General features: G+C 46.4%; 1 protein-coding gene and 1 long non-coding RNA gene across 5 annotated transcripts; one reads left to right on the top strand and one right to left on the bottom strand.

Annotated features, from left to right (window-relative positions):
* Positions 1-774: 774 nt before the first annotated feature.
* Positions 775-18,536, bottom strand: ACSBG2 (acyl-CoA synthetase bubblegum family member 2). 4 transcript variants are annotated; one of them, XM_035570877.2, is made up of 15 exons: positions 18,433-18,536; positions 14,407-14,536; positions 11,986-12,065; positions 11,263-11,504; positions 9,633-9,721; positions 8,947-9,067; positions 8,414-8,494; positions 7,768-7,917; positions 7,391-7,567; positions 6,533-6,714; positions 6,032-6,265; positions 5,111-5,328; positions 4,010-4,149; positions 2,754-3,000; positions 775-2,381 (listed from the first exon to the last, which is right to left on the bottom strand). In XM_035570877.2, exons 2-15 carry the CDS (start codon positions 14,529-14,531, stop codon positions 2,272-2,274), a joined length of 2,196 nt encoding a protein of 731 aa, XP_035426770.1. In that variant the 5' UTR covers positions 14,532-14,536; positions 18,433-18,536; the 3' UTR covers positions 775-2,271. The 4 variants fall into 4 exon arrangements, with proteins under 4 accessions (XP_035426770.1, XP_035426768.1, XP_035426767.1 ...); XM_035570875.1 differs by lacking the exon at positions 18,433-18,536 and adding an exon at positions 14,905-15,356; XM_035570874.1 differs by lacking the exon at positions 18,433-18,536 and adding an exon at positions 14,881-15,356.
* Positions 18,537-18,752: 216 nt separating this feature from the next.
* On the top strand, positions 18,753-19,742 carry LOC118260547 (uncharacterized). Its single transcript, XR_004782240.1, has 2 exons — positions 18,753-19,214; positions 19,456-19,742. It is a non-coding gene; the product is annotated as an uncharacterized LOC118260547 (long non-coding RNA).
* The last annotated feature ends 5,128 nt before the right edge of the window (positions 19,743-24,870 follow it).

Consider the following 24,870-nt stretch of genomic DNA (forward strand, 5'->3'; position numbering starts at 1 on the left):
GTTGTGTTGGGAAACGAATTCTTCACCTGGCTGTAAGAAATTCAGCTGGCCCAAGACTAACTTCAAGATTTAAAAAAAAAAAATCATGTTTGTAATACATTACAGGATTGTTTGTCCTGAATTTTAAACCTTTTTGTTAAACTTGTGGAACTATGGAGGAATTTTCTAGAAAAAGTGAAATAAAGTAAGATGGAAAAGTAAAACTTCAATTTTTTTGTTGTTTTGTTCATTGTTTTGCTTCTCTGTGGACAGAAAGCTTCCCCCCAGCACCTCGTTACCTAAATGTTTTCTGTCAAAACAGAAGCAGTTCTTTCTGGGGGCTGAAGGCGGCAGTGCAGATGTGGGGCCCTGCTGGGCACAAACCAGGGCTGTGCAGTGCGGAGGAGCTGCTGCAGGGCAGCAGGAACAGCAGCAGGGCCATGCCCCTCCTGGGTGCAGGGGGCAGCTGTACGGCTTGATGTCATCCCCCACCTGGTGGCAGCCAGAGCGCTGTGGTGCCTGCAGTCTCTCACAAACAGCTCAGCAAGGCAGAGCTCCTCTCGGGCCTTCCTCTGCTGCAGGCTCTGACAAATTCCCATTCTGCAGACTCTGTTGCTCTCCTCTCTCGCCTGCTGAGGGCAGTGTCTTTGAGCTCAGTACTTACAGAGAAAGGTTCTTACAAAGCCAGCTGTGGTAAGGGAGAGTTGCCTTTTGCTGCTCCCCACCCTGACACCATAGACCTTGATCTCAACAACTTGAGCACTGAGCATTGTTTTGCAAAAAGCACTGAAGCACTGAGACACAAACTGCAGAGTTTATTTATTAGGCATTTCTCTGAAAGTCAAGACGTTGCAGACTCACATAGCTGAGAATACAGCTGCACAAGAGGGACTGTAGGGCCAATTGTGCATTGCCCATACCTCCATGCAAATGCTGCAGGCAAGTGCGCAAGTGGTATTTCACTGAGCTGCTTGCTGGGGGAGTGAGTCCAGATCAAACCGTAAAAACCACCCTGCCCTGCGGTCTGTTACTGCCCCCCACAGCAAGGTTTTGATACCAGTGCTGCAGGTACAGAGCCAGGGCCTTGCAGCTCCTTTAAGCTATTTGCATTATTTAATAGTGTAGTTGCTTCTCCCCTGCATGCCACTTCCAGTCAAAGCACCTGACATCTCTGGCTGCTCCTCCTTTGTCCAGGGAAACAATATCCAGAACCAGAGTGCAACTGTTCCACTTGTAATGATTTCTAGTTTGAAATAAGCGATTTTACAAGCTATCCTCCATTTGCTAAGGTGATTAAAGTCCCTCCAGACAGTGGGCAGACAGCAATAAGCTTTGCAGAGCTATTGTTAACGTGTACTTCTGCACAGCTTTGATGGAGGCCTCTAATGACCTCGCTGTGGTGGGCCTTTACAGCGGCTGGAATGGGAGATTCGTCTGGAGGACTGATCAGCCCTCTGGCAATTCAGCGCCCTCTGCAGGCTCCACTCCACACGTGCACACGTCCTGCTTCTGCAACCCAGCCCCACAGCTCTGGAGTTCCACCTGTTCCAGGATGCTCTAAACAACATTTCTATGATTGTAAGCATACAGATAGGTTACACACACATACACAGCTTTTCAAATAATCCCTTTGTGGAATGCTTTCAGAACACAGTCCATGTATGCTACTCTAGCACTATAATTTATGGCTTCATAATAACTCAAGACGCTGAAACATTCAAAATATTGCACAGACAAACCCAGTAAACCCCAGGTTCCACATACAGACTTAGGGTGTGTAGTCATACAGCATTTGCCTTGTTTGACAGAAGACAGTTTGTCGGTAAAGAGATTTAAAATAATTCAGATGTCACCAGCATGCAATTAAACATGCATCAAGGGAAAAAAGAAGTATACCACTATAAAAAGAATCTGCCTTCCCCCTGTAGCAGGAAAAATGCAGTTCCTGATTGTTTTACATTCAGCTCAGGAAAAGAAAACTTTGGTTAAGACAACACACTATGAACTTATAAGGTAAATGCACGGCCCTTCTAAAAAAGGAAAAGACAAATGAGAAGCAGAGATATTCAGGAATATCTCAGGCATTTGAATATACACATAGGAAACCGGGCACAATCATACTTACTGCAGTAAGAAGGCCAAAAAACATACAGCTAAGCAATTCAGGGAGTCTGCATGATAGCCAAGCCTCATTTATTTCAACAGAACCCACTGACTGCTTCACAGGAAGCCCAGGCTGACAGCACACTCACACAACAGGGAAAGTTTCTACCACGTCACAAAGCTGCCATGTTACCGCCTAAGAGGGTTCTCTGTTGTGGTCGGCGTATCCATATAAAACTGATTGATTTGGTCTTTATACTTCTGTGCCACCACTGGTCTCTTCAGTTTCATTGTTGGGCCTGTGGAAAAACCACAACATGGGGCTGTAATGGTGGCAGCGCTACAGCAGGCGTCATTTTGAGGCATAAATCAATATTAGATTGAAGCAAGCCTGGAGGAGGCTTCAGAGCATGTGAACAGACATTGACTTCTAAATTGCTCTTTGTGATTAACAACACTTCCCTTCCCCCATGAACAGAAACAGCACAACCACCCTGCAACCAGCAGCACAATCCCAAGAGTAAGGGCTGCTGAGCTCAGTACCACCAGGCAGGGTCAGGAAGTCCCGAATAACCCATCCCACCTTCCCTGGCACTGCGACATGCTCCAGCCACAGCAAGCAAGGGCTGGGGGTTCACAGGGTAAGCCCCAGTGCCCCGTGCACTACTCACCGAGCTCTCCACCAAAGAGAGAGAAGTCCTTCTCCAGAATAACCCACTTCTGGACTTTCTGAGCATTTGAGACAGCTCTCTCGTTGACTGCTGAAATTCCCTTCTGGATAGCTGCATAGATAGCCTTGTCTTTGCTGCTTATGATTTCAGAGACTTTTGTAGCCTTGCTGCCCAGTTTTTGGCAGAATTCAATTGCTTCTGGAGTGAGGTCATCTCCTGGCTCCCCACTTTCTATATCTATGTTGCACTGCAAGACAAGTCACTTTATATTGCTAAACACTTGATTCCCTTCGCAGTAATAAGCCTTATGGCCATAGGAAACTGCCGTGTCACCTTCCCCACCCACACCCAGTACCAGTTGTCCAATTAGATCAACCACTTCTTATATGCTTTATGCAAACCACTGCTTCAAATGAAAACTTAAGGCAAAGTGCAGATGAAACACCTCCAGATCTCCACACTCAATAGCCAAATCAATACCAAGGTGCAAGCAGGGTACAGAACTCATCCAAATTCTTCCTGTGCTCTCCCAAATTAGGGGAGGATATGGCAGGATCCTGCCTCTGAGGCCAGAGCTTTACTTCCCTACACTCCACAGCAGCACCGCTGGCTGCTGGAAGACAACAGAGGCAGCACCTGACTCAGGCAAGTGCAGCAGCACCAGCTCCAGAGCCTGGCACAGCATCTCTTGCACAATGGCAAGGAGGGTGGCTGTCAAGAGTCTCGCTAATGAGCAATTACCACTGGCCTGAGAAGCCACTAGCCTGCAGGGGCTCTCTGGTCCTAGGCAGAAGAGTCAGTAAAGGCCACCACGTGTCACTGTGGAGTTTAAAGCCAGCATCTTAAAAAGAAGTCATGGACATCTCATTACTGTCCAGACATCTCTGGGAGATACTGAAATATGGGTAAGAAACGCAGGTTTCTTTTTTCAGTCTGACTTCTGTGTCTTTTAGTACCATTTCTTTCTGCTTTCTGTCCGATATTGTACAGAGATAAGCAGTTGCTGCAAACAGCAGAACCTTACTGTCTGATCAGATGGCAAGTGCTCATTTTTTGTACAGTTACAAGTGGTGTTTGCAGCTCAGCTACAAGTCATGCTGCAAGATGCCTCTAGGCTCCAGCAGTCACCGTAGAACACCTAACAATCATCTTCCTCATGGTATTAGATGCACGCAAAATAGTCTCTATGTCTTTTCAGCCCCATCCCTGGTAGATGCCCACCCTTTTGTCCACTAAATAGGCAGAATCAAACCCACCTTTAGTGTTAGAAGCATAGCAAGGAATTTTGCTTTGTCTCCAACCAACATTGCATTGCTAATGATGGGAACGGCCTCTTTTACAGCATCCTCAATTGGAACGGGAGGAATATTCTCACCTCCTGCTGTGATGATGAGCTCTGGAAAAGAGTCAAATCTTGATTAATGCTTACAGCTCCCCCCTTCCTTCCTTCACAATCTGAAATGATTTTATAGTACCTTTGTGGCTACACAGATCAAATAATGAGTCTGTATCCCAATATCCAGTGAAAAAAGCAAACCAGAAAGACTCCAGCCAGGTGAGGAGAGATGAAACTAAGGTGTGCAAGCACACAGCAAAAGTTGCCTTAATGCTCCACAGATGTTTGCAGCTGGAGAACACAGGGTTTGGAGTACGAGCACCTCACTACCATACCACAGCCACCTTAAGCTCCAGGGAATTCAAGTTGTTAACCAAGTTGTTCAGAAATCTGAGTTAAAAATTTGCTGAGGCAAAGCAGAGTTTTTAAAGCTACACACAGCATGTTATGGAGCAGAGATGAGCCTCCCTTTCTTGTCTGTCTCTTACAGATTTCTTAAAGCAGCCCCTTTGCATGACCATTTATCTCTTTTTAATGATTGGAGTCTTGCATGAAATTAGATTTGTTTGGTGTTGGTCAGAGCGGTGTCCCAAGAGCTGTGTTGCTGCAAGCCATTTTCACAATAGCATTAAGCTATTGTTTTCCCTTACAGGTTAACTAGCAAAGCTAGCTGAAACCAGAGGGAGCTGGCAGTACACACAGCTGGACCCAGGCAGGTCCAGCACTGCATAACAAGTCAACGAAGCACTAACTACTGCCTCTGAAATCAGAGGATTTCTTCCTCACTCTGCAAACACACACTGGTTTCAGTGGTCAGCCTTCTCCTCCCATTACATGCCTTGTCACATTCTCAGTGGCAGCACACATTGCAGCCATATTCATATGAAAAACTTCAGAAGAAGTAGTATCTAAAAGTAGTATCTTCTTCTGTGCAAGCCACAACCACACAACTACGAAGGTCTGACGTATCGTATCATAGTTCTGTGCAACCTCAAAACAAACAAGCGATAGGCTGCATTACCTTTAATTCTGCCAGTGATGTAAAGGAATCCATCTTTATCACACTTGCCAAGGTCACCTGAATGCAGCCAGCCATCTTCATCAATTGCCTCTTTGGTTTTCTCTTCCATGTTCAAGTAGCCCATGAAGATGTGCCTTCCTGAGAAGCAGATCTCCCCATTGCCATCTTCATCTGGCTTATGGATCAGTGTCCGGCAGCCTGTCATTTCCTTTCCACAGCTTAAACAAAGACAATACAAACCCAAGACATTTTTTTAATTATTTTTGCTGCTCAGCTACTGAATTTAAGAGTGAGATTGCAGAAGTACTCACTCAATTTGAAGTGTCTGAACCAAGCCAGGCAGACTTTTATTACAACTGCTTCAGCAGGGAACTTTAAAACTTAAGACATCTGCTTACATGTAAGAAACTACAGGAAGTTGTTACTGCAGAGAGATCAGTGTTCACACCCATGCTTTCCATCTATTGCTCGCAAGCACCTGAGCTTTGAGTTAGAAGATTTATGTTCTTGGTAGCTAACTTTTACTGATGGTAGTATTCACCTTGCAGACTAAACACATGGGGACTGAACAGGCTGTTCAAAGCAACAGAGTAGTCTTAACGTCAAATGAATAAATGCAGTAAGGTAAACTCTAACCTACGTTAGTTACTGATTCTTTCTTCCCACAAATCCCTTGTTTCCTCCTCTGTTCCTACAGAATCCAGGCCAATTTAAATTTAAGTAACACTGCCGGTGCCTTTGGCAGATCTCATCGTCTGCAATATGTGGGCCAGAGGAACTGGTTCCCTAGCGACTGCTTACTGGCTGCAAGACTGGGGCTGAGCTGCATCAGGTGAGCCAAGCGAGCCAGGTGCACCAGAAACCTGAAAGCAACTCTGTTCCTCCCAGTCAGCTGTGCTCCACTCACAGAAAGTTATTTACCTGGTAAACTTGAACGCGTGAGGTAGAGAGACTGTGTGAGGCCCAGAGCTCTCGCTCATGCCGTACAGTTCATACACAGGAATGTTCAGACTTAAAAAGAATTCCAGCGTCTCTCTGGTTATTGGAGCGGCTCCGGAGTAGCACTTTGTGCAGCGATCCAGCCCAATGGCCTTTCGAACCTTCTTGTACACCAGGTGCCTGGCTAAGCGGAAGTTCACTGGGACTTCAGAATACCTGTGGAAGAAACATTGTTACAGGACCTCAGTCAGAAAGTAAAACTCCTTCCCATCCTCTTTCATCCATCTCCTGTTTTGGCTTATTCAGTGAAATAGATAAATACAAATCACTCCTGCCTCTAGCCCTTGCTGCCCACCCTCTGGCCCCAGCACTACTTTTGGCTTTTAATGTCCACGAGTCAGGACTTTTATGTGGGATATAATTACTGATCCAATGCTAAAGCTCTAACATTCATAACACCCCTTAAGTGTAGCTTTTAATTACCCGTTCATCCACTTCAGGTTTGTCTGTAACCCGACTTCCTTGGCCCATGATGCCACTTTTCTTTTGAGCATTGATGATTTTGCACCAACAGATTTCATTCTTTCTTCCATTTTTTCCCAGACACGAGGAACTCCCAAAAACGCAGTTGGCCTCACCTCCCGCAGGGTGTCTACCAAGGTGCCCTGAGTGGAACAGAATTTTATAAGGCTTTCAAAAGAGATTTTGTACAGATACAAGATCAGCACTGGTCACTAGCCAAGACCTACAACTACTCTTAATTTTGAGGAATTGCTCATTTTCAACTGAAGTGTTGCTGCTGCCGAGTGGGAACAAAGCAGCACTGGGCAATACCAGCTTTCTTCCTGCCATGTTCCACAAGTAAAAAGAGCCCCAGAAGCATTCACATTCCACAGTGGTTTTGACAAGACAGCAAGGGTCGATACTCTCAGTGCCCGTGCTGACACAGCATCAGGACAAGAGTCGTTCTCTTTCCAGGACACAGACTTAATGGTGGTGGCATTTTGCAATATGGACAGAGCAAATACAAAGCTGTTGCTCAACCAAGCTATCAGGGCAGAGAACCGGTGTCAGGTGAGTCACCAAGAAGCTCCTAGTTGCGAAGTGCTTGGTCAGCTCATCATCCTAGCTTGTAACACAGAGTCAAAAGGCAAAGGTCAGACTGGCCACATTCTTCAAACCAATAGACCCTTAAATAGGTGCAGTCTGCCACTGGACAAATAAACTAAGTTATCTCATGATTCTGAAGGCTGTGTTAAGTCAGCAAGGTTTGTTTTAAAGTGCACACACCTAACCACAAGCAGGTGGACAAGCATAAGTTTTTTTGTCTTATGTTTTTACCTTTAGTGCATCTGGCTGAGCAAAGAAAACTTGTGCTCCAAACGTAATTGATAACCAAATATCCGTCATCTGTGCAGCAACATGACTGAGAGGCAGATAGCTGACCACCAGTTCTTGCTTTTCTGTAGCTTCTGCCAGCGTTATGGAACGTCCTGCTGCTAATGATGTCCATGTCAACTGTTAACAAGAACACAACTCTGTATTAAGTGGCAGCCCTTCTGAGCAGGTACAACACAGAATGTGCAGCTCACGAAAAGAGCCTACAGCTTCCTGTGATCTTCAGATCAGACACGTTCTTCGGCTGATCTCTGCAGTCCCTCAGCACCTACCTAAGGTCACAGTTCTTCGAATGGGCATCTACACAAAGAGATACTTACGTTGTCATGACTGAGCATTACTCCCTTTGGCTGTCCAGTTGTCCCTGAGGTATATATTAGCGTACAGCACTGATTAGGCTTCTGTGAGTCAATGATTTCATGGAGCTGAGCGTCTGGAACATCTTTGCCAAGGTCCATGAACTCTCGCCACTGTGTACAAAAGAGAAGAACTTGATCACTTTACACGCCATTGCTGACAAATGAAATTAAACCCTTTGCTATACATGAAGAGAAGGGAACTGTTTTCGAAGTCCAAACCTGCAACAGAATCTGCCAGACCCACCGTATTTTCTGTCTGTCACAAGAGGCATGGCAAGAAACAGAAAGGGAGACAGATCTACCTTGCAGAAGCTTCCCAGCTCTGTAGGCAACCCTGACATTCACTGGGAGTGCCAAGCAGGAGTAACTATGGGACCTGAAGCTGCCTAGCAGAGGTCAGCATGCTAGCACCCTTCCCTTACAAAATGGATTTATCAAGGTTTGAACAACAGTGTACATCTACCACTTCAGCTAGGCAAGTGTTCCCTCACTGTAATCAACATAAACTTGCATTATTTATGACAGTCCTGTAGAAGGTGATGGTTGCTTGAAGCCATCAGCTAAACACAGCCATTATTTACAAGCCAGTAAGATGCCCATTACTTACAGAATACAGATTTGGTCTCTTCTCTTTTAGCTCTTCCCCATATTGGACAATAGCTTTCAAATGAGGTAGTTTATGCTGAACCTGTGTTAAGAAGAGAGATCCATGAGAAGGAGCAAATCCCGCTTGTTCTTTTTAAGCCTAAGTTACCCACCACTTAACATGTAGCTGCTACTTGCCATTTGAAGTAAAGCTAAGAGAATCTCATCTGTCTTATTGAAAGAGAAGAGGGAAGCCTCAGTAGAGACAGTAATCGTTTGGACTGGGATGTTGCCAGCCGACCTAGGGGATTATTATTTTTTCATTTTGGCTTGTCGTACTTTAAGCTCAAGGCTTTGCTACTCTGCGGAACCACCCTTTAACTTTAATGAGATTTAGCACAAGTGATCACTCATTGGGTTTGAACAGCGAACACACCAAGCAGGCTCGATTGGTTCACCTCTGCTTTCAGATCCAGCATTTCCCTCAGGTAGCTTTACCCTCCCGTATCTGTCAACAGGACACAAAGCTTCCAGTCATTTAACAAGTGTATTTACTTCTAAGATTTTCTGCAGCTGTTTATGGTTTTCCACAACCACAATGTTAGCACTGCTGTTCTCTGCTACATAATGACAGGCCTCAGGAGAGTTTGTAGTGTAGATACCAACGGCAAGACCACTACAAAAGAAAAGAAGAAAAAAAACAGAAAAGAAAAACACAGAATTAGAGGATAAGCAAAGCTGCTGGCAGGAAAAAAAAAATCATACCATTTCAAACTTTAACAGAGGAAGAACCATAGGCAGAACATCCCATAAAGCAACAACGATAAGTGGAAAGTTTAGTTCCAAGAGCAAAGGCTCATTTCTGGTCATAGGTAATGTCAGAACAGTGTAATGGGTCAAAGTGTGTCAGATGGAAGACAGCTATCACAGCACTGGATTTTGATACTCTGACCTTTTCCAACACCATATTTTAACCAAAATGTAAATAAGCATGTTTTTGGTTTAACCTACTGTTCATTTTAAGAGAGAATGTGTTTTTTCTAGCTAAAATATGTTTTTTTTTTTGTCTTATTAATTCATAATGAAGTAAAGAGAGTTTAGGTTCTAGCTATCCTCATTAAATTCAAATATAAGCAGCACTTGTTTTGTTTTAAACCAAAAACACCTTCTCACATGAATAATGAAACTACTATCTGAAGGCTAAAGCAAAATGCATGTCAAGAGACAACACTCTTTCTTACCCTGCAAGGATAGCTCCAATGTCAGCAATAAACCACTCTGGAGAATTAAATCCCAAGAGGCACACTCCATGGAAACGCTCTAGTCCCAGCTGTAAACAAGAGATGAGATTACAGCAATCTTGTTTGTCCTTTGAAGAATGCTTAGAGTTAACTTAGAGTTAACAGAGGCTATGAAAATCCAGCTGCTGAAGTCCAAGCCTTTCAATCTGCTTCAGCTGTTCTCCGGTTTTGCACCAGAGACAGTGGAAGTATGTATACCGGAAGATCCCACAGTATGAGTGGAAGGGAAAAACAAACAAAAGAGTGGCCTTAACTTTAGGAAATAAGACTTTCTAATGATAACAGGAAGAACACAAAATGTTGTTTTCTCTCTCTCAATCTGTCTTAACACCCAACTGTACAAGTACATGGCTCAGCCGGTTCGGTCATTTAAGTTGAATTCATAAGCATTCCTTTGAGTTTTTTCCTGGAAAGATGAAAATTTACAAGCCTTATGAGGGGCTTTGTCCAGGTTTGCCATGTCTCAAATACCCCTCCTTAAAGGTTTTCCTAAATATTTTTTGTTTACTTGAATGTGGAAGCGATTTATATGAAATTCAAACAAAAACACTGTAGTAATTACCAAGATGTTCATGGCATGTTCAAGTAATTCACAGATTCACAGAATACTAGGGATTGGAAGGGACCTTGAAAAATCATCTAGTCCAATCCCCTTGCCGGAGCAGGAACACCTGGATCAGGTCACACAGGAACGCATCCAGGTGGGTTTTGAAAGTCTCCAGAGAAGGAGACTCCACAACCCCCCTGGGCAGCCTGTTCCAGTGCTCCGTCACCCTCACCATGAAGAAATTTTGCCTCGTATTTAAGCAGAACCTCCTATGTTTCAGCTTGCACCCATTGCCCCTTGTTCTATCATTGGATGTCACTGAGAAGAGCCTGGCTTCATCCTCCTGACAATCACCCTTTATGTATTTATAAACATTAATAAGGTCACCCCTCAGTCTCCTCCAAGCTAAAGAGCCCCAGCTCCCTCAGCCTTTCTCCATAAGGAAGATGCTCCACTCCCTTCATCATCCTCGTGGCTCTGTGTTGGACTCTCTCAAGCAGTTCCCTGTCCTTCTGGAACTGAGGGGCCCAGAACTGGACACAATATTCTAGATGTGGTCTCACCAGGGCAGAGTAGAGGGGGAGGAGAACCTCTCTCGACCTACTAACCACCCCCCTTCTGATACACCCCAGGATGCCATCGGCCTTCTTGGCCACAAGGGCACAGTGCTGGCTCATGGTCATCTGGCTGTCCACCAGGACCCCCAGGTCCCTCTCCCCTTCACTGCTCTCCAGCAGGGCAGTGCCCAACTTATCCTGGTGTCTGGGGTTGTTCTTACCCAGACGCAGGACTCTACACTTGCCCTCGTTATACTTCATTAAGTTCCTCCCCGCCCAATTCTACAACCTGTCGAGGTCCCACTGGATGGCAGCGCAGCCTTCTGGTGGGTCAGCCACTTTCCCTGTCACTTTAAGACTCATCAACATTCAGAGAATTTCTAAGTGTAAGATACAGCTGATTCCAGCCATTTCAGCAGTTAAACTGCTGACCATGAACATGGAGTAGAATTCAACAAAAGCTCACCTTCAGAAAGCTTTTGGCTGCTTTACAGCACTCATCATAGTACATCTTGTAAGTAAGCTTTATCCACTGGCCACCTTTCTTGGATGCAAGAGCATAATAGTCACCATATTTATTAGTAGCTTCCTGGAATAGATCATGAACAGTCTTTGGTGCCTCACTGCCTATGCCCTGCTCATCCATCCTCAGTCTGACTTCTCCATCTCGTTGTGTTGTCCACACGCTGGAGGGAGGAGGTGAAGAGGCTGGTTTGAAAGAAAAATATTCAACATCTCATATTTAGAAATTGCTTTCTGCCATAACAGAAATATAAATACAAGTATCGAAGTAAAAGCAAATGCTAACAGCTCCCCCCCCCCCTTTTCCTCCACTATTTTAGAACAAGACTCAGAGATGAAGCCTCTAAAGCACATTCAAAATTTTGTTTAATGTTTTCCATTTACTTCCCCTTCTAACCTAAATCTTCCTGTCACTTATTTATTTATTATTAAAATAAATAGTACATGACTACCTGGTAGATATGCTTTAGTGATACTAACTACTTGGAGATGCTAACTACACCTTGGAGCACACCAGTGCTTTAAAGTCTGTGTTCTAGAGGCTTCTCTGGACAGACTACGCCATCATTTGAATTCCCTCTTCCAATGTTAAGGCTTTGTAAATTACTCTCTCATTTAAATAATAATTTTATGCACATAACAGTAACTAAACATTCTTTCTACTTACATTTGAAACCAAGCTTGTTCATCTGAGATCCCTCTGTCTTAGTATCTTCAACTGTCTCAGTGTTGTAGACCTCAACAGCTCTGCAAGGCAAAAGTAATTAGCACTGGATAGACTTTAGCACACTGGATGAAGAATGCCTTAGCCATACCCATCCCATCACTTAATTACATTAAGCCTTGCATGTCAAGCAAAGATGAGCGGTTTCTGACGTTCTGTAGCTGGCTTTATTAATTTTACTAGCTCAGGCACCAATGAAACATGCCCGCCTCGGCAAGTGCGTGGTCTTTGCCTGCACTGCTTTTGAACATGTGTACGTCGCTCTAACTGTAAGACTAGCTGCAGAAGAACCCATGAACACGACATCCACAATGCAGTGATAATTTAATACCACAGGTCTGCTCTGCGCGCCGGAAACAGACTACAGCAGTGAGAGAGGTGGGGACAGAAAGGGGCACGCAGATCTGGTGCTTTTCTCTGATCTGCGCTGTGTGAGCCTAAGGAAGGCGGCAGCGCCCCAAGGCTGTGCTCCTGTGCAGCACAGCCATCACCCCGGTGACCCTGGAGAAAAACCCATAGAGATTTCCTGCAGAAAGCAAGGCCAGCTAAGAGCAGGAAATTGATTTAACAGGAAATCCTGTTCTTAGGTATTCCTAATAAAGTTAGTATATCAGGCTCGCGCCAGCTGTTTGTGCAGAAATTGAACAGGCACTCTCAGACACATCCCCTCTATCTACTTCAGCTGTGCTCCTCGCAAGGAGTTTGCACTGTGGTACCTGTGGTTGCCCTTTTTACTTTCAGTCTTGCAAGAGCCATTAAAGCACCTCCTGCCTGCATTTGTAGAACAGTGTTCTTCCTCTGTACTTTTCCAAAACAGACTTTCTCGAAGCTGTAAGTGACGAGGATATGGAATAATTAAGTCACACGTCCCACTTCAGGCCATGAGTTGGAAGCCAGACCCTGTGAGATTTGCTATTCGAGTCTCCGTGCTCTGCCCATCGAAGGACATATCACACCTCCATGCTACAAGCAGACGACATTTGTTCCTCCACCCTGGGCAAACCGCATTTGTACCATCACCATAGCACCAAGGCCCAAGCATTACGCTACCCAAGATCATACTCCAGAGAAACCAAAGCTCCATCTTGCCTTGCCAAACAGCCCTGAGACGGGTCCTCTGCCAGAGGCCGTCATGGAAGCGTTTGTTTCTTCATGTCAGCACCAGGTATTCACTCTTCCTTCACTGGAACTTCTGGTGTGAAGTTTCTTCCAAAGTCTGATTCCTCGGTGGTCTTCTAGAAGGGGCCGCGTGCCCGTGACATCACAGACATCATGGACGGGTGGCCGAGTCCTGTCTAACGGTGCAGCTCCCTGGCAGAAAGATGGCCTGCCAACTCTGCTGTCACTAAGCAGGACACGCCTGGTCCCACATGAACCCTTCAGCCTATTGCTGGCAGGGTGCCACCCAAGCCTCATAATTTCTTCCCGTTCTACTGGATCAAAGGGAAGACGAATCAGCCACAGAGCACCTTGTGAATTTCATTCTAAGAGGTAAGTTGCTTCCTGCCGTTTTACATTTCCTCTGAACTTCTTAGGGGGTAATGAACTCATGGCTTTGCACATAGGATAGGATTTAAGGCATGGAGCTTTGACTTTGCTACTCCTGTGTGCTGTCCAAAAGCAGAATCACTTCTATCTAATCTGCAAACTACAAACCAGAGGTATGTAACTCAGCTTTCTTCTTTTCTCCAAAAAGGATTACAAGATCTTCTCTACTATGTATTTGCTCACTGTTACTGAGAACATTTTCCAACACAAATTAACCCTCAGTTGCATCAGTTCTGCATCATTTCTCCACCTGCTTTTGTGGACAAAGCGTGGAAGTGACTCAGTAATACGAGCAAAAACCCCTGCAGCTATTTCCGTTACAGTGAACCGAAAGTCATCTTTTTTTTCTTCCTCTTAATACATATGATTCCAACATAGCCCCCAAAAATTAGGTAAAGAGAGTCTTGGAAGTCTGTCAGCTATATCCCATCACACTATGGTGGGATTTAGACCCTTAGCCACCAACCTACTCTTTATTATGAGGTTATTTAGATTTACAGCCAATCAGGTTGCCTAGGTTGATAAAAATCAGCACAGGTACTGCACACAAGCTGTCCCCTAATGAGGCACACCTCTTGTTTACAGTACAGTGATGCTTCCCAACGCATGTAGTACTTGCTAGGTATTTCAGATATTTGATCAGTGAGATTATAGATTCAGCTTTTGGATTTTGGAATTAGTTAAAAAAAAAAAGTTTGAAATTTCTTCTAAAAATCTTAATGTCCCAATTAATCTAAGTAAACAAGCAAGAATATGAGCTATACCCTATGTATACAGGTCACCACAGAAGAAAATAAAATCTTAAATTATACAAACCTAGCTGAAGAGTTGACCAGTGCATCATCCAATGACACCTTGCAGTTTCCTTGAGCATCCAAATTAAGATAAGCTGTGGGGACAGGTTCTGTAAGTGCCATACGTGCATCTGATTCACACAGCATTGTCCCTGTAAAAACAGTTTAAAATTAAAATAGAATCAAATACTACAGTGAAATCAGCTTTCATTGATGCAGCTATCTGACAAAGACAATTCCGAAGCAGATATGACTCAAGACTGCTGTATTTGTATGAAATACAGTAAATTCTGTAAGTGGATGAAGTGCCCTTCACATTAAGCTCGGCTTGTTTGAAAAGCCTGATCAGAATTAAGATTATGCACCCATTCTCACACCTGAAAATGAGCTTGACCATTACAGTTTTGAGAAAGCACCACGAGATTAACGTTTATATTTGCACTCTTTTGCCCCGAACGTTAAAGCTTAGCTTTCAGACCTCCCCCAAACCACCCACCGCAGGGCTCCGCTGCAGTCTTACAACGCATCGCCTCGCCTTTGTGCAGCCTCTCCTCCCGCAGCCTCTCCGGATGAGCAGCGACGTGTAATATCCTTTATTTTTAAACTAGCGCCCACGAGGCAGATCTGGAGCATCTTATGTCATGTGCTCTCTGCCTCGCAATTGGAAGCGGCCCGTCACCCCACACTGCCGCCTAATGAGGAAGCTCTGGCCCTGCGCCTGCCCGCCGCGCTCAGCTCTCAGGGCGCAGGAGCGATGGGGTTCCTTTGGCTCCCCACAGCGCACCCAGGGCAGCTGTTGGGGTACAGCCCCCGCTGCACGCCCGCTCCATGGGGACCTAAAAAACTGTTCTGGTAAAAATCAGCACTCGGCAGCCGCTGCGCTCTCAGCGGCTCCTACGCGGCTTTCAGCCGGGGTTTCTGCACTTTGTCGCTGCAGGGTTTCGTCACCCAAACGAAGCGTCTTCTAATCCTGAAAGCAACGTTGATTTTATGTAAGGTTTATATTCAACAGCCTTTGATGCTCGTCACTTGGCAGGCGGAGCTTTAATTGCTTCAATGAATTTCTAACTGACTGGAGATGAATCTTACTATCCTTCATCTTTTTAAAAAGAAGGTTTTAGCACAGTATTTCATACCGACATTAGACAGAGCAATTTAAAGCAGGCAATGTGAGGAGCACATTTGGCTGACTGATGACAGATATTAACAAAAGGAAAGGGCCCTTTATCTAATGAATCTGACATTAGCTAAGCTGGGGCTGGAGGAGGATGTGCCTGTGCAGCATCCTGCCCCCAACAGCGGTGGGCGAAGGCACGGCCAGCCACAATTCCCAGCACACAAGCCTCCTTCTATCCCAAAAAATCACATCCCCTCCTCCCGATTCCTCATCTACGCAAGGACGCGATGGTGCTCGATTTGTGCTCTGCTTGCTACAGGCTACAATTCAGAATGCAAAAATAGTTCAATTCACACGCAGCTGAGAGAGGCACATCTCCACAACCCATCTCTAAAGCTCTGAGGTTCGTGGCAGACGTTGCCCAATGCCCCCATTCTAGACTACAGCACCAGAGCGGTTTATTTCGTTCTTTTGATAAGACAGCTGCGAGAAAAGGTGCATTATCTGCATTATCTGTATGGCGTAGCTTACTGCTAGCAGCAGTCACCCAGCCCGTGGAAGAGTGGGTTTCGTCCCCTCCCCAGCCTGGAGGAGCTCAAACCCACATCTAGAAGAGCATGTCAGTCTGCAGACGGCGTGGAGCCAGCCGGCGGCAGCACCACCACCCCTCCATCTCTTGGGGACTCCTGAGAGGAGAAAGAACTTACTGGAAGCAGCAGCCACGGGGCCTGACCCCGCTGCAGTGCACATCCCGCGGGTGACCCCGAGGACAGTGTGTCCCTGCTGGATCCGCAAGCAGGCTGGATATGGCACGCAGAGCACAGACATGAGGCTGCACAGCCTGCAGGTCCTGGGAGATGCACCAGGGTTATCACTGCCTCCGCCATGCACAGCAGACTGGGTTTTTCAAGGAGAATCCACATGTCAGTGCCACGTGGCCCCCGACACCGAGAGAAGAGTTGCACCAGCACGCACAAGCAGTAGCGGAATTTTTGGACACCTGTCCCAAGGACATTTGTGCCATGAAACATAAGCACACAAGCAGAAAGCTGAAGTGCAACCTAGCCGTGCAAGTTCTCTTTGTGAACACAGGCCACAGGGATCCCACAACAGTAGTTCATTTTCTGTAACAAATTTCGGTTAGAAACAAACCAATTGCCACTGCATATACTCTGATCAGCTCTGCTAAGCAATGTAGCAACAGCCCTTCCTCTCGCGATGCTTTGTCACCTCCCCAGCTGCACTACACAAGCCGCTGGAAGACAGGGAAGACGCACAGGCGCTCACCAGAGCCTGACTTGACTCTCATGGTAGCTCGATGGGCGGGTGAGCAGGATCAGGAACGATCCTCTCTTGCCACACGCTGTTTCTAAGGGAAATAACACACTTAACATGCCACAGTTGGTAGGAACATGAGGAACACACACCCAAACAAAAGCCTGGTGAAAGTCACCGCCCTTGTAATTACAGCTGTGTGAAAGCTTAAGCCACCTGACTGCAAACCACCTTCTGCTTGGAGGGTGAGCTGTTTCCTACAAGGGCTGGAGGGATATGAACTATCCACAGAAAGCACTGCAGAGCTGGACTGCAGGCACACTTGTGACAGCCAAAGCTACAGAAGTGAACATTTTGTTCATAACTGAGTCTGAACGTGCCTTCACTCAAAACACACACAGAGCCTCAAAACCAGCAGTTCAAGTTAAGATTGCTGCGTGTGTTCATCAGTCATCCTAACATTTGCTAGCACAGGCCCCCTTTGCTCCCGGTTACTGTTTTATTTTCCTTGTGCTCATACAGGCAGCACCTCTGATCCTGTCCAGTTTTTGTTGCGCAAACCAGCTCGAGGAGACCGCCGCGTTATCTCCCTCCCTCTCCAGCTTTCCACCCAAATTGAAACTTGAACTTTTTATTTTCCCTGAAGATTTATTAAGTGAGGAAACAGCCGCTGAGCAACCCGCTTTTCCTCTCCTAGATAAATTTTGTTTTTGAAGAGGCAGCGTTATAAGCTTCTAAGCACCAGAAGTTTTCTCCGGGACAGCCCCGCTGACCACAGGCCAGCGTGGTGGTGAAGTGCTGCAGGAAGAACACAGGGGAAATAAACCCCAGCCCCTGCAGGGTGAGCACATGATGCAGACTCTCGATGACTCTGCTGCAGTGCTTTCAGAGAGCTGAATTTCAGGTTAATGAAGCTGCCCATGGCAAGACCTTTAGTAAATAGGTTTAGTTATGGAAAAATCCTTCTGGCAGCCAGACCCACGGCTTTCCTGCCCCCAGAAGAGGGCCGGCATGTGCCAGCACCGCAGGGCCGGAGGGCTCAGCGCAGGGTAGAGCCCAGGGCACGCGGTCCCTCCGCCACGTCAGCCAGCACGCAACCGGTTGCTCTTTTACGCAGCTCGCTCCTCCAGAACGCTGGGATATTTTCGGTGAATTCCCCACTGTGACTCACCAGCGGGCCGGTTTCTGAGTTCCTCTTTTCCTAAACTGCTATTCGTTTTCCTGCGTGATCTGCACGCAGCGGGCTGTGAAGGGAAATTCCCTCACGCGCACACAAGAAGCACAGAAACGCGTTTTGAGACGCGGCAGGTGCGCCCCTGCCAGCCCCCACCACACCCAGGGTTTTATTTCACTGCTGTTCAGGGCCAGCCAGACCCGGACGTGGCGGCACCGCTGCTACCGAGGCATCCCCGGGCATTTCGGGCACGGCACCAGGGCACGGCTGGGGCTGGAGGAACCTCTGGAGACCGAGTCAGCCCCCCCCCCCGGCCAGCGGGGGCACCCAGGCGGGCTCTGGACGTCTCCACAGCGGGGGCCCCCGGAGCCCCCTCAAGAACCCGCTCCTGGCAGCCGCCCGCCCCTCTCCCAGCCCCCGCTCCCCTCACGCACACCGTGCGCGCTCCCCCGGCCCGGCCCGCCCCGCGCACGCGCCGTTACCTCAGGAGCGGGAGCGCGCGCGCACGAGACGCCCCCCGCAGCGGCTGCCGCGCGCCGCCACGCGGGGCCCCTTAAGGGCGCGCGGGACTGGAAGGGGCGTGGCCAAGAGCGGCGAGGCCACGCCCCCTCCTTCCGGGGTCACCTGCGGTCATCGAGCCTCCGGGGCTCAGAGCCGCGAACCGGGGGGCGGGAGGGGAGCAGGGGGAAAACGGGGGGGGGCTGAGGGCTCCGTGCCCCCCGGAGCTGGAAGAGGAGAGCGGGGCGAAGCGGGGGCTCCCTCCCGGGCCCAGCTTTGTTTCTTTTTTTTTTTTTTTCTTGCCACAAAAAAAGCGGCGGCCGAGTCGTTTGGCAGATGCTGACGCCCGGCTCTTCATTGTGGCGTTAGGCGGCCGGGCTGCACCCCCCGCGTTAATCGCTGCTGCTGGCCTGCAGAGCCCCAAATTCCTCCAAACTGTGTTTTTTTTCCTGCCTTTCCTTCCCTGCAGGGCCATTCCCGCTGCTACAGGGTGGGGAGGATGCGGCTGGGCTCCTGCCAGCAGAGCGGGGACGCAGCTGGGGCCGCAACCGGTGCTGAGGGGAGCGGTGCTGGTGCCGGCGCTGCCAAGCCAGCCCTGGAGCCCCACATCGCAAGGCCCAGGGGCCGTTCCCCTCCCTGCCCCAGCAACCTCATCCGCTCCACGCGTGGCCTGGCCAAGCCCTCGTGTGGCCACATTTCGATCCACGCGGGGATTTACACTGCAGAGCGAGGACACGGACGGCATCCAGGGAGCTGGGGGGAATCGGTGAGCTTAGAGGACCGCTAACCCTCCCGCCCCAGTCATGCCCCACTCATTAGGTAGCACCTTCTGTGCCGACACGGGGCAGATTGTTCTCAGAGACCCAAAAAAAGATTCAGTGGCATAGCCCAAAGGTTAACTGATGGGGCAGGAGCGGCCAGTTCTATTTTCGGTAATGCCCTGAGCCAACAAGTGACCTTAGGCAAGTTGCTTATTTATTTATTTATTTTTTTTGCTTGTTTATCAGAGCAAGATTGCAACACTACCGAGGTAGATGTCAGTGTGTCTGCAAAACCCTTGTCAGTCCTGGAGCCAAAGGAGAGTGCGCTGCTGGCGAAGGACCAGAGGAGAGCAAAGCACACGATGCAGAAACACAGGTAGTGCTCACGCATCTGCCATGAGGAGGACAGCGGCCATTCTGGCTGCCTGCAGAGGATCAGCTCCTCCCTTGTCCCAAGAGCAAGCTCTTGTGTACACGAACTGTTAGTGCTGACTGCCCTAGCCTTTTCTAAATAAAGATGGAGTAGTTGAGCTTGAACTCCTGGGGCGGTGAACGCACCAGAGTGACTGTGCCCTTTGTCAAGTGCCACCTTTGCTGGCTCTATGTATACAATCCATTAACTCAAGCAAGTCCCAGGGTTCTCATTTTCCCAGGCAACCAAAGCAGGTTGGCCCAAGGAACACTGGAAGGAAGCCCGAGCAGTGCAGAATCACTCACCTGAGACGAACTTCTGCACTGGCTGGCTAGGCCTGACCAGGCTGGAAGCTTTTTGCAGGCAGCACTTGGTTAGATCACCAGCACGAGCCTGATCTCACTGAATTTTCATGCCATGAAAATTGCAACCAGGACGAATTGTATATAAATTATATGTAAAGCAGACCTAACAATTTAAATTAATTGTTTAAATGATTTGTCCACATTAGAGCATATACAGATTTTTCCAAATTAATGAAGCTGTGAAATGCTAGCGAGGAGTTCTAATTTTAGTTTGACACAGACTGAAGAACTATCACATCTGCTGTCCTGCCCAAAACAGATCCCAAAGCATGAGAGATCATGAGGGAAAGAGGAGGAGTTCTTGGCTACAGAGTCTGACTGTGGAACAAGCTTCCAGAAGACAACAGGCAAATACAGGGTATTCAAGAAATGCTAAAAATAACTAAATAAAAATAATAATAAACAAACAAACAACAACAAAAAAACACAACACAGCAAACTGTTCCCCTTTGAGCTAGCCTTTCCATTACTGTGCTGCGTTGCTCTTAAAAGTGACACCAGAAGATTGTGGGAGGAGAGGAGATGGCTGCAAGTTAAGAAGCCTCAAGTTCTGTTAACAATACAGGATCAACTAAGATGGAGTATGACACCAACAAGGACAGAGGTGTCTCTCACAAGATGGTAAGATAAGAGAGACAAGAGAGGTAAGATAAAAGCCTTAACAAAGTCCAGGATAAACGCAGACTGGGACACTGGTACTTCATGTTTGTGCATGTCAGGTCACCCGACTTTGGTTACAAACCTGCTTCCTGTGACCTACAGAAAGTCACTCTGCTTCCTGGAAGAACGGAATAAATTCAGTTTGCAGATTCCTTCCTCTTCTAACCAAAGAAACATCTCTTAATACAGCTGTGAGCACAGAGAGAGGGTGGAAATAAGCTCCTTACTTAGCTAAATCATTCACCATACGGAACAAGTCATATCTGCCCACTTACATGACCCAAGACAGTTTACACAACTTATCGCTTTCATCACCCTCCCAGTTCATCCCTGGCATTGGATCCGTAAGCTATTCTGGGCTAGCATTCCTCCAATAAAGTTCAGAAATTTCCAACTCCAGGGTTACTTGTAGCAAGTGACTTAACCCAAAGTGTAGTTGCACCTCAGGTCAATGACTTCAAAGATAACACGAGGGGGGGTGAGCAGCCAATGCACCATTTCATCAGCTTCCACAAGAAGGACGACATGGGAAGAATGAACGTGCTGAGAAAATAGGGCAGTAAATAAGCGGTCACAAGGAAGCGAGGGAGACAGAAGAGTTTGTTTATAGCACCAGCATTTCTGAACTCAACAACTCATGTCATCTTTCCCACCAACAACTTGTAGCATCTTCCTGGTCATTTGAAAAGGGTCTACAGCAAATAGGTGTAGGCCTCTCTGGAGGAAAAAAGAAAATAAAACCCACTAAAATCCCAAATTAAGGTGTGGATCCATACCCAAATCTCAGCTCTCACAAATCAACATAGCTTCAACAAAGCCACAGAGTCTTCACCAGGACACCAGGTGTTAATTTGTCCTTTATTTAGCTGATTCAGTAAAGCCGGTCTGCAAGGTGACCCTTCTGCAGTTTTGTTCTCATAAATTAAACTGTAGCAAATGGTATACCTCAAATACCTTTTTATTCTTTAATACTCATTAAAACCTTCACTCTAGTGGGCCTATGAAGCAACACAGTATAGGTTAAAGCTGTCCACTGTTTTACACAACATATAAACAATAGTATATTGCATACACCTTTATGAAGTGTGAAAGGCAGTGCAGGATTAGAATTTCTAGCCTATATTTGATGCTTGATATCACTTCTCTTTAGAAATCTTGTCTATAACCCCTGAACACTAAAACTAAAACCGTATTAGGATGTTATTTATGCCCACCACAGGTGATTCCGCTTTTTCAAGAGGATTTAATGCAAAAGTAGATGCATACAGAAGTTAAGTGCAGAAGAGTGGAGATGTTTCCAGCATCTCAGGGAGAAAAAAAAAAAAAAAAAGCAGCTGCATTTCAGGAACTTCAGTAAAGAATTACATCTTCTTTCTCGCTACTGTAGGATAAAAACAGCAGGCTTGCTTCATGATTACCCAGTCGGCGGACTTTGTTGCAACGATGTCACAATGTTTACCAGGCATGTCTAGCCCAAAGCAGAAAAAGGCTGCGCCTCATCTGTCCTCACCATTTACACAGTGTTGTAACCAAGAAAGGGATGAATGTGTAATTACTGTAAGACACAGAAACATGCTCTCTCACTTGATTACAGCAGAGACCAGATATCATACTGTGTGCTTTGAGGCAACATGAACAAGAAAAACTGCTGCTAATGAATTGACCGTACTTGGAGTATAATGCAAGACCTATGCCTCTATAATAGTCTTAAATGTTAATAATCCATGGGGCTACTTAGTAATTATTTTTGTATTTTTTTTTTTTAAACAAACTCACTCTAGTAAAACAAACAAAAAATCCTGACTTACCCATATAAACAAGCTGAATCTTTCTGTTTAATATTCAGGTTCTAAATTTCAACTTTTTCACAACTCAGGAGGGAAGAAGTGACCTGAAATATTCACAGGATAGGCAGATGGGAAGTGGTTGTCCTACCATGGTTTGGTTTTCAGAATAATTCAACCCCAACAAGCAAGTTACACTACATCAAGTGAGAACAGTCTTTCATTCTCTGCCCTAATGCTGGTCCTCCTTAAAGGGTAGCCAGCTGGTCCTAAAAAGCTACAGCAGCACAATTCCCAACAACATATATATATATATATATATATATATATATATATTAATTGAAGAAAACTCCCCCTCAATGGTCTAATCCAGGAAATCATTCTATAGCAGCTAGAACAGTTCTTACCTCTCATTGCCCCCATTTACCTGAGGTGCTGCAGTTCACAGCATCATAGCTCAGACTTGCTTTGCTGCCAGTCTGGGCTACAAATCCAGGCTGCACGCGGAGTGGCAGTGTGAAAAAGCAGCCATACCTTTCTGTTGGCACTGCTGCACAGATGACAGCTTGAATAGAAAAATGAGGATGGATACAACAAAGTTCACTACAGCTTGTTTGCCAAAGCCTTAAAGAGTCAGCTACACCTCATTTACATACAACTGAAGTCATTTGCTGCTGTCCTTTCAGCAGGCACTCACCACCACCACAAAAACCCAACAACCCTTCTCACCTACATGAGAGCAGATCACACCTCTTTGGGACCCAGCAGGCCAAGGAGCAAAGAGCTCAGTCCAGGCCACTACCCACTGCCCCACAGCTGCTGGCTCTTAGCCTTGTTGATTTGCTGGTGCATAAATGTTTGTTATGTCATTCCAGACAAAAGCAACTGATATGGTTTAAGTAGTGTAACTAGCTTGCCTAAATTAAGGTAGCTGATTTTGTCTGATAATAATTTTGGTGATCATTTCTCAACTTCACTACTGGTAACATTCACCTCCAAAATGCATGAGAAGGCAATGCAAATTTATGGCAGTAATCTTTCCAGCAGTGCATCTGTGTCGGGAAAGCCTATAACCTTAGTGTAAAATACAGAAAGAGGTGGTTTTGGCTAATGACTGGTTTTGCACAGCTGTAGACTGGGTAATAGTCACACATTATTCTGCCAGGAGAGAGGTGGGAAAAATAACCCTACCTGTTAGAATACAACAAACTGATGCAGGTGTAACATCTTCAACCAGAAGTTGTCCATTACTAATATTAAGCTAGGGAAAAAAAAAAAAAAAAAGTAAAAGCCCAAACAACGTTTATTTATTATTATTATTATTATTATTATTATTATTTTGCCAGCATAGCTGCATTAAAGCAAGGCATTTTTAGAAACAACAGTAGTAACAGCTTGGGGGGAGGAATTTTTCTGTTTTGTTCTTCGGGTTTCTTTTTCTGCAGTCCCAGTGAACACTGCTGCACTGACTAAACACGGAAATATAAACTATATCCTCATTGGCCTCAGCCTCTAACAGAGCACCTTTCCTTGTTGATTCCTCTGTTGCTTGGGTGAGGAAGTTGTCAACACGCTCCAGAAACTGCCTGGACTGCTTATGCCCTGCTTCCCAGCCTATTCCTCCTAAAAAGCCTGTACCCCTCCATTGCACCACTGCTGCCATGGGAGCCATCCCACACACCTCTGTGATCCCAGCAAGGCTGTGGCCTTGCAACCACACACATCTCTAACTCACCTCATTTATTTCCCATATTTCCTGAATTTCTGTACAGGCACCCCAGCATGTTGACTTTCTAGAAGGATTTTGGGGGATTTCTCTATGTAAGTGCCTTTCAGGCGCTTCCTTCCTTACCTGCAGGTGCTGGAGGTAACCCCACCTATGCTCTGTTTTGTTGATTTTATGTTCCATCCCTGTCATATCACCCCATGCCCTTTATTCAGCGACCCTGTACGCCATTCCCTCCCAGGGCTGCTGGTTTCTCCCTCCCGACCTGCCTGTGGTTATGTGAGAAGCAGGGAGAGTAATTTAAACTCAATGCAACAGAAAGGAAGTTCTGTATTTTACAGAAGGGAATTTCTCTGTTCCACTGAAATCTTGTGCCAGGACTGTTCAGGCATTGAGTTTTTACACAAACATTGCCTCCATACAGAAGCTGTGTTGACACAAGCTATATTGATTTACTTATATCAATATGACAGTCTTTGGTTACGTCAGTTAAGTTGTGGACACATTCTCTCCTAGCTCCTGCAAGCCGAGGAGGCGCTGCTCCCTGCTGGGTGTTGCACGTACACCCGCATTTGCCATGGCAGTGTGCGCTGCTTTTTCCATGGCAGTACACGGTGTTTTTTTTTTCCCCAGAATTTCTAGACAGCGATGGCCAAACCAAGCAGATAAAACCCCAGATAAAACCAAGCAGATAAACCCTGGATAAATGCTTAG

Source organism: Cygnus atratus, chromosome 26 (genome assembly GCF_013377495.2).
Source record: "Cygnus atratus isolate AKBS03 ecotype Queensland, Australia chromosome 26, CAtr_DNAZoo_HiC_assembly, whole genome shotgun sequence".
NCBI classification, from domain to species: domain Eukaryota; kingdom Metazoa; phylum Chordata; class Aves; order Anseriformes; family Anatidae; genus Cygnus; species Cygnus atratus.

Excerpts from the sequence above, each read along its gene's own strand:
- ACSBG2 (XM_035570874.1), bottom strand. The coding sequence starts at position 14,911 with ATGCGTTGTAAGACTGCAGCGGAGCCCTGCG. Across the intron at positions 14,537-14,880 it reads GACTGCAGCGGAGCCCTGCG|GGACAATGCTGTGTGAATCA; the intron begins GTGGGTGGTTTG and ends CTGTTTTTACAG. Across the intron at positions 7,568-7,767 it reads TAATGCTCAGTCATGACAAC|TTGACATGGACATCATTAGC; the intron begins GTAAGTATCTCT and ends TCTTGTTAACAG.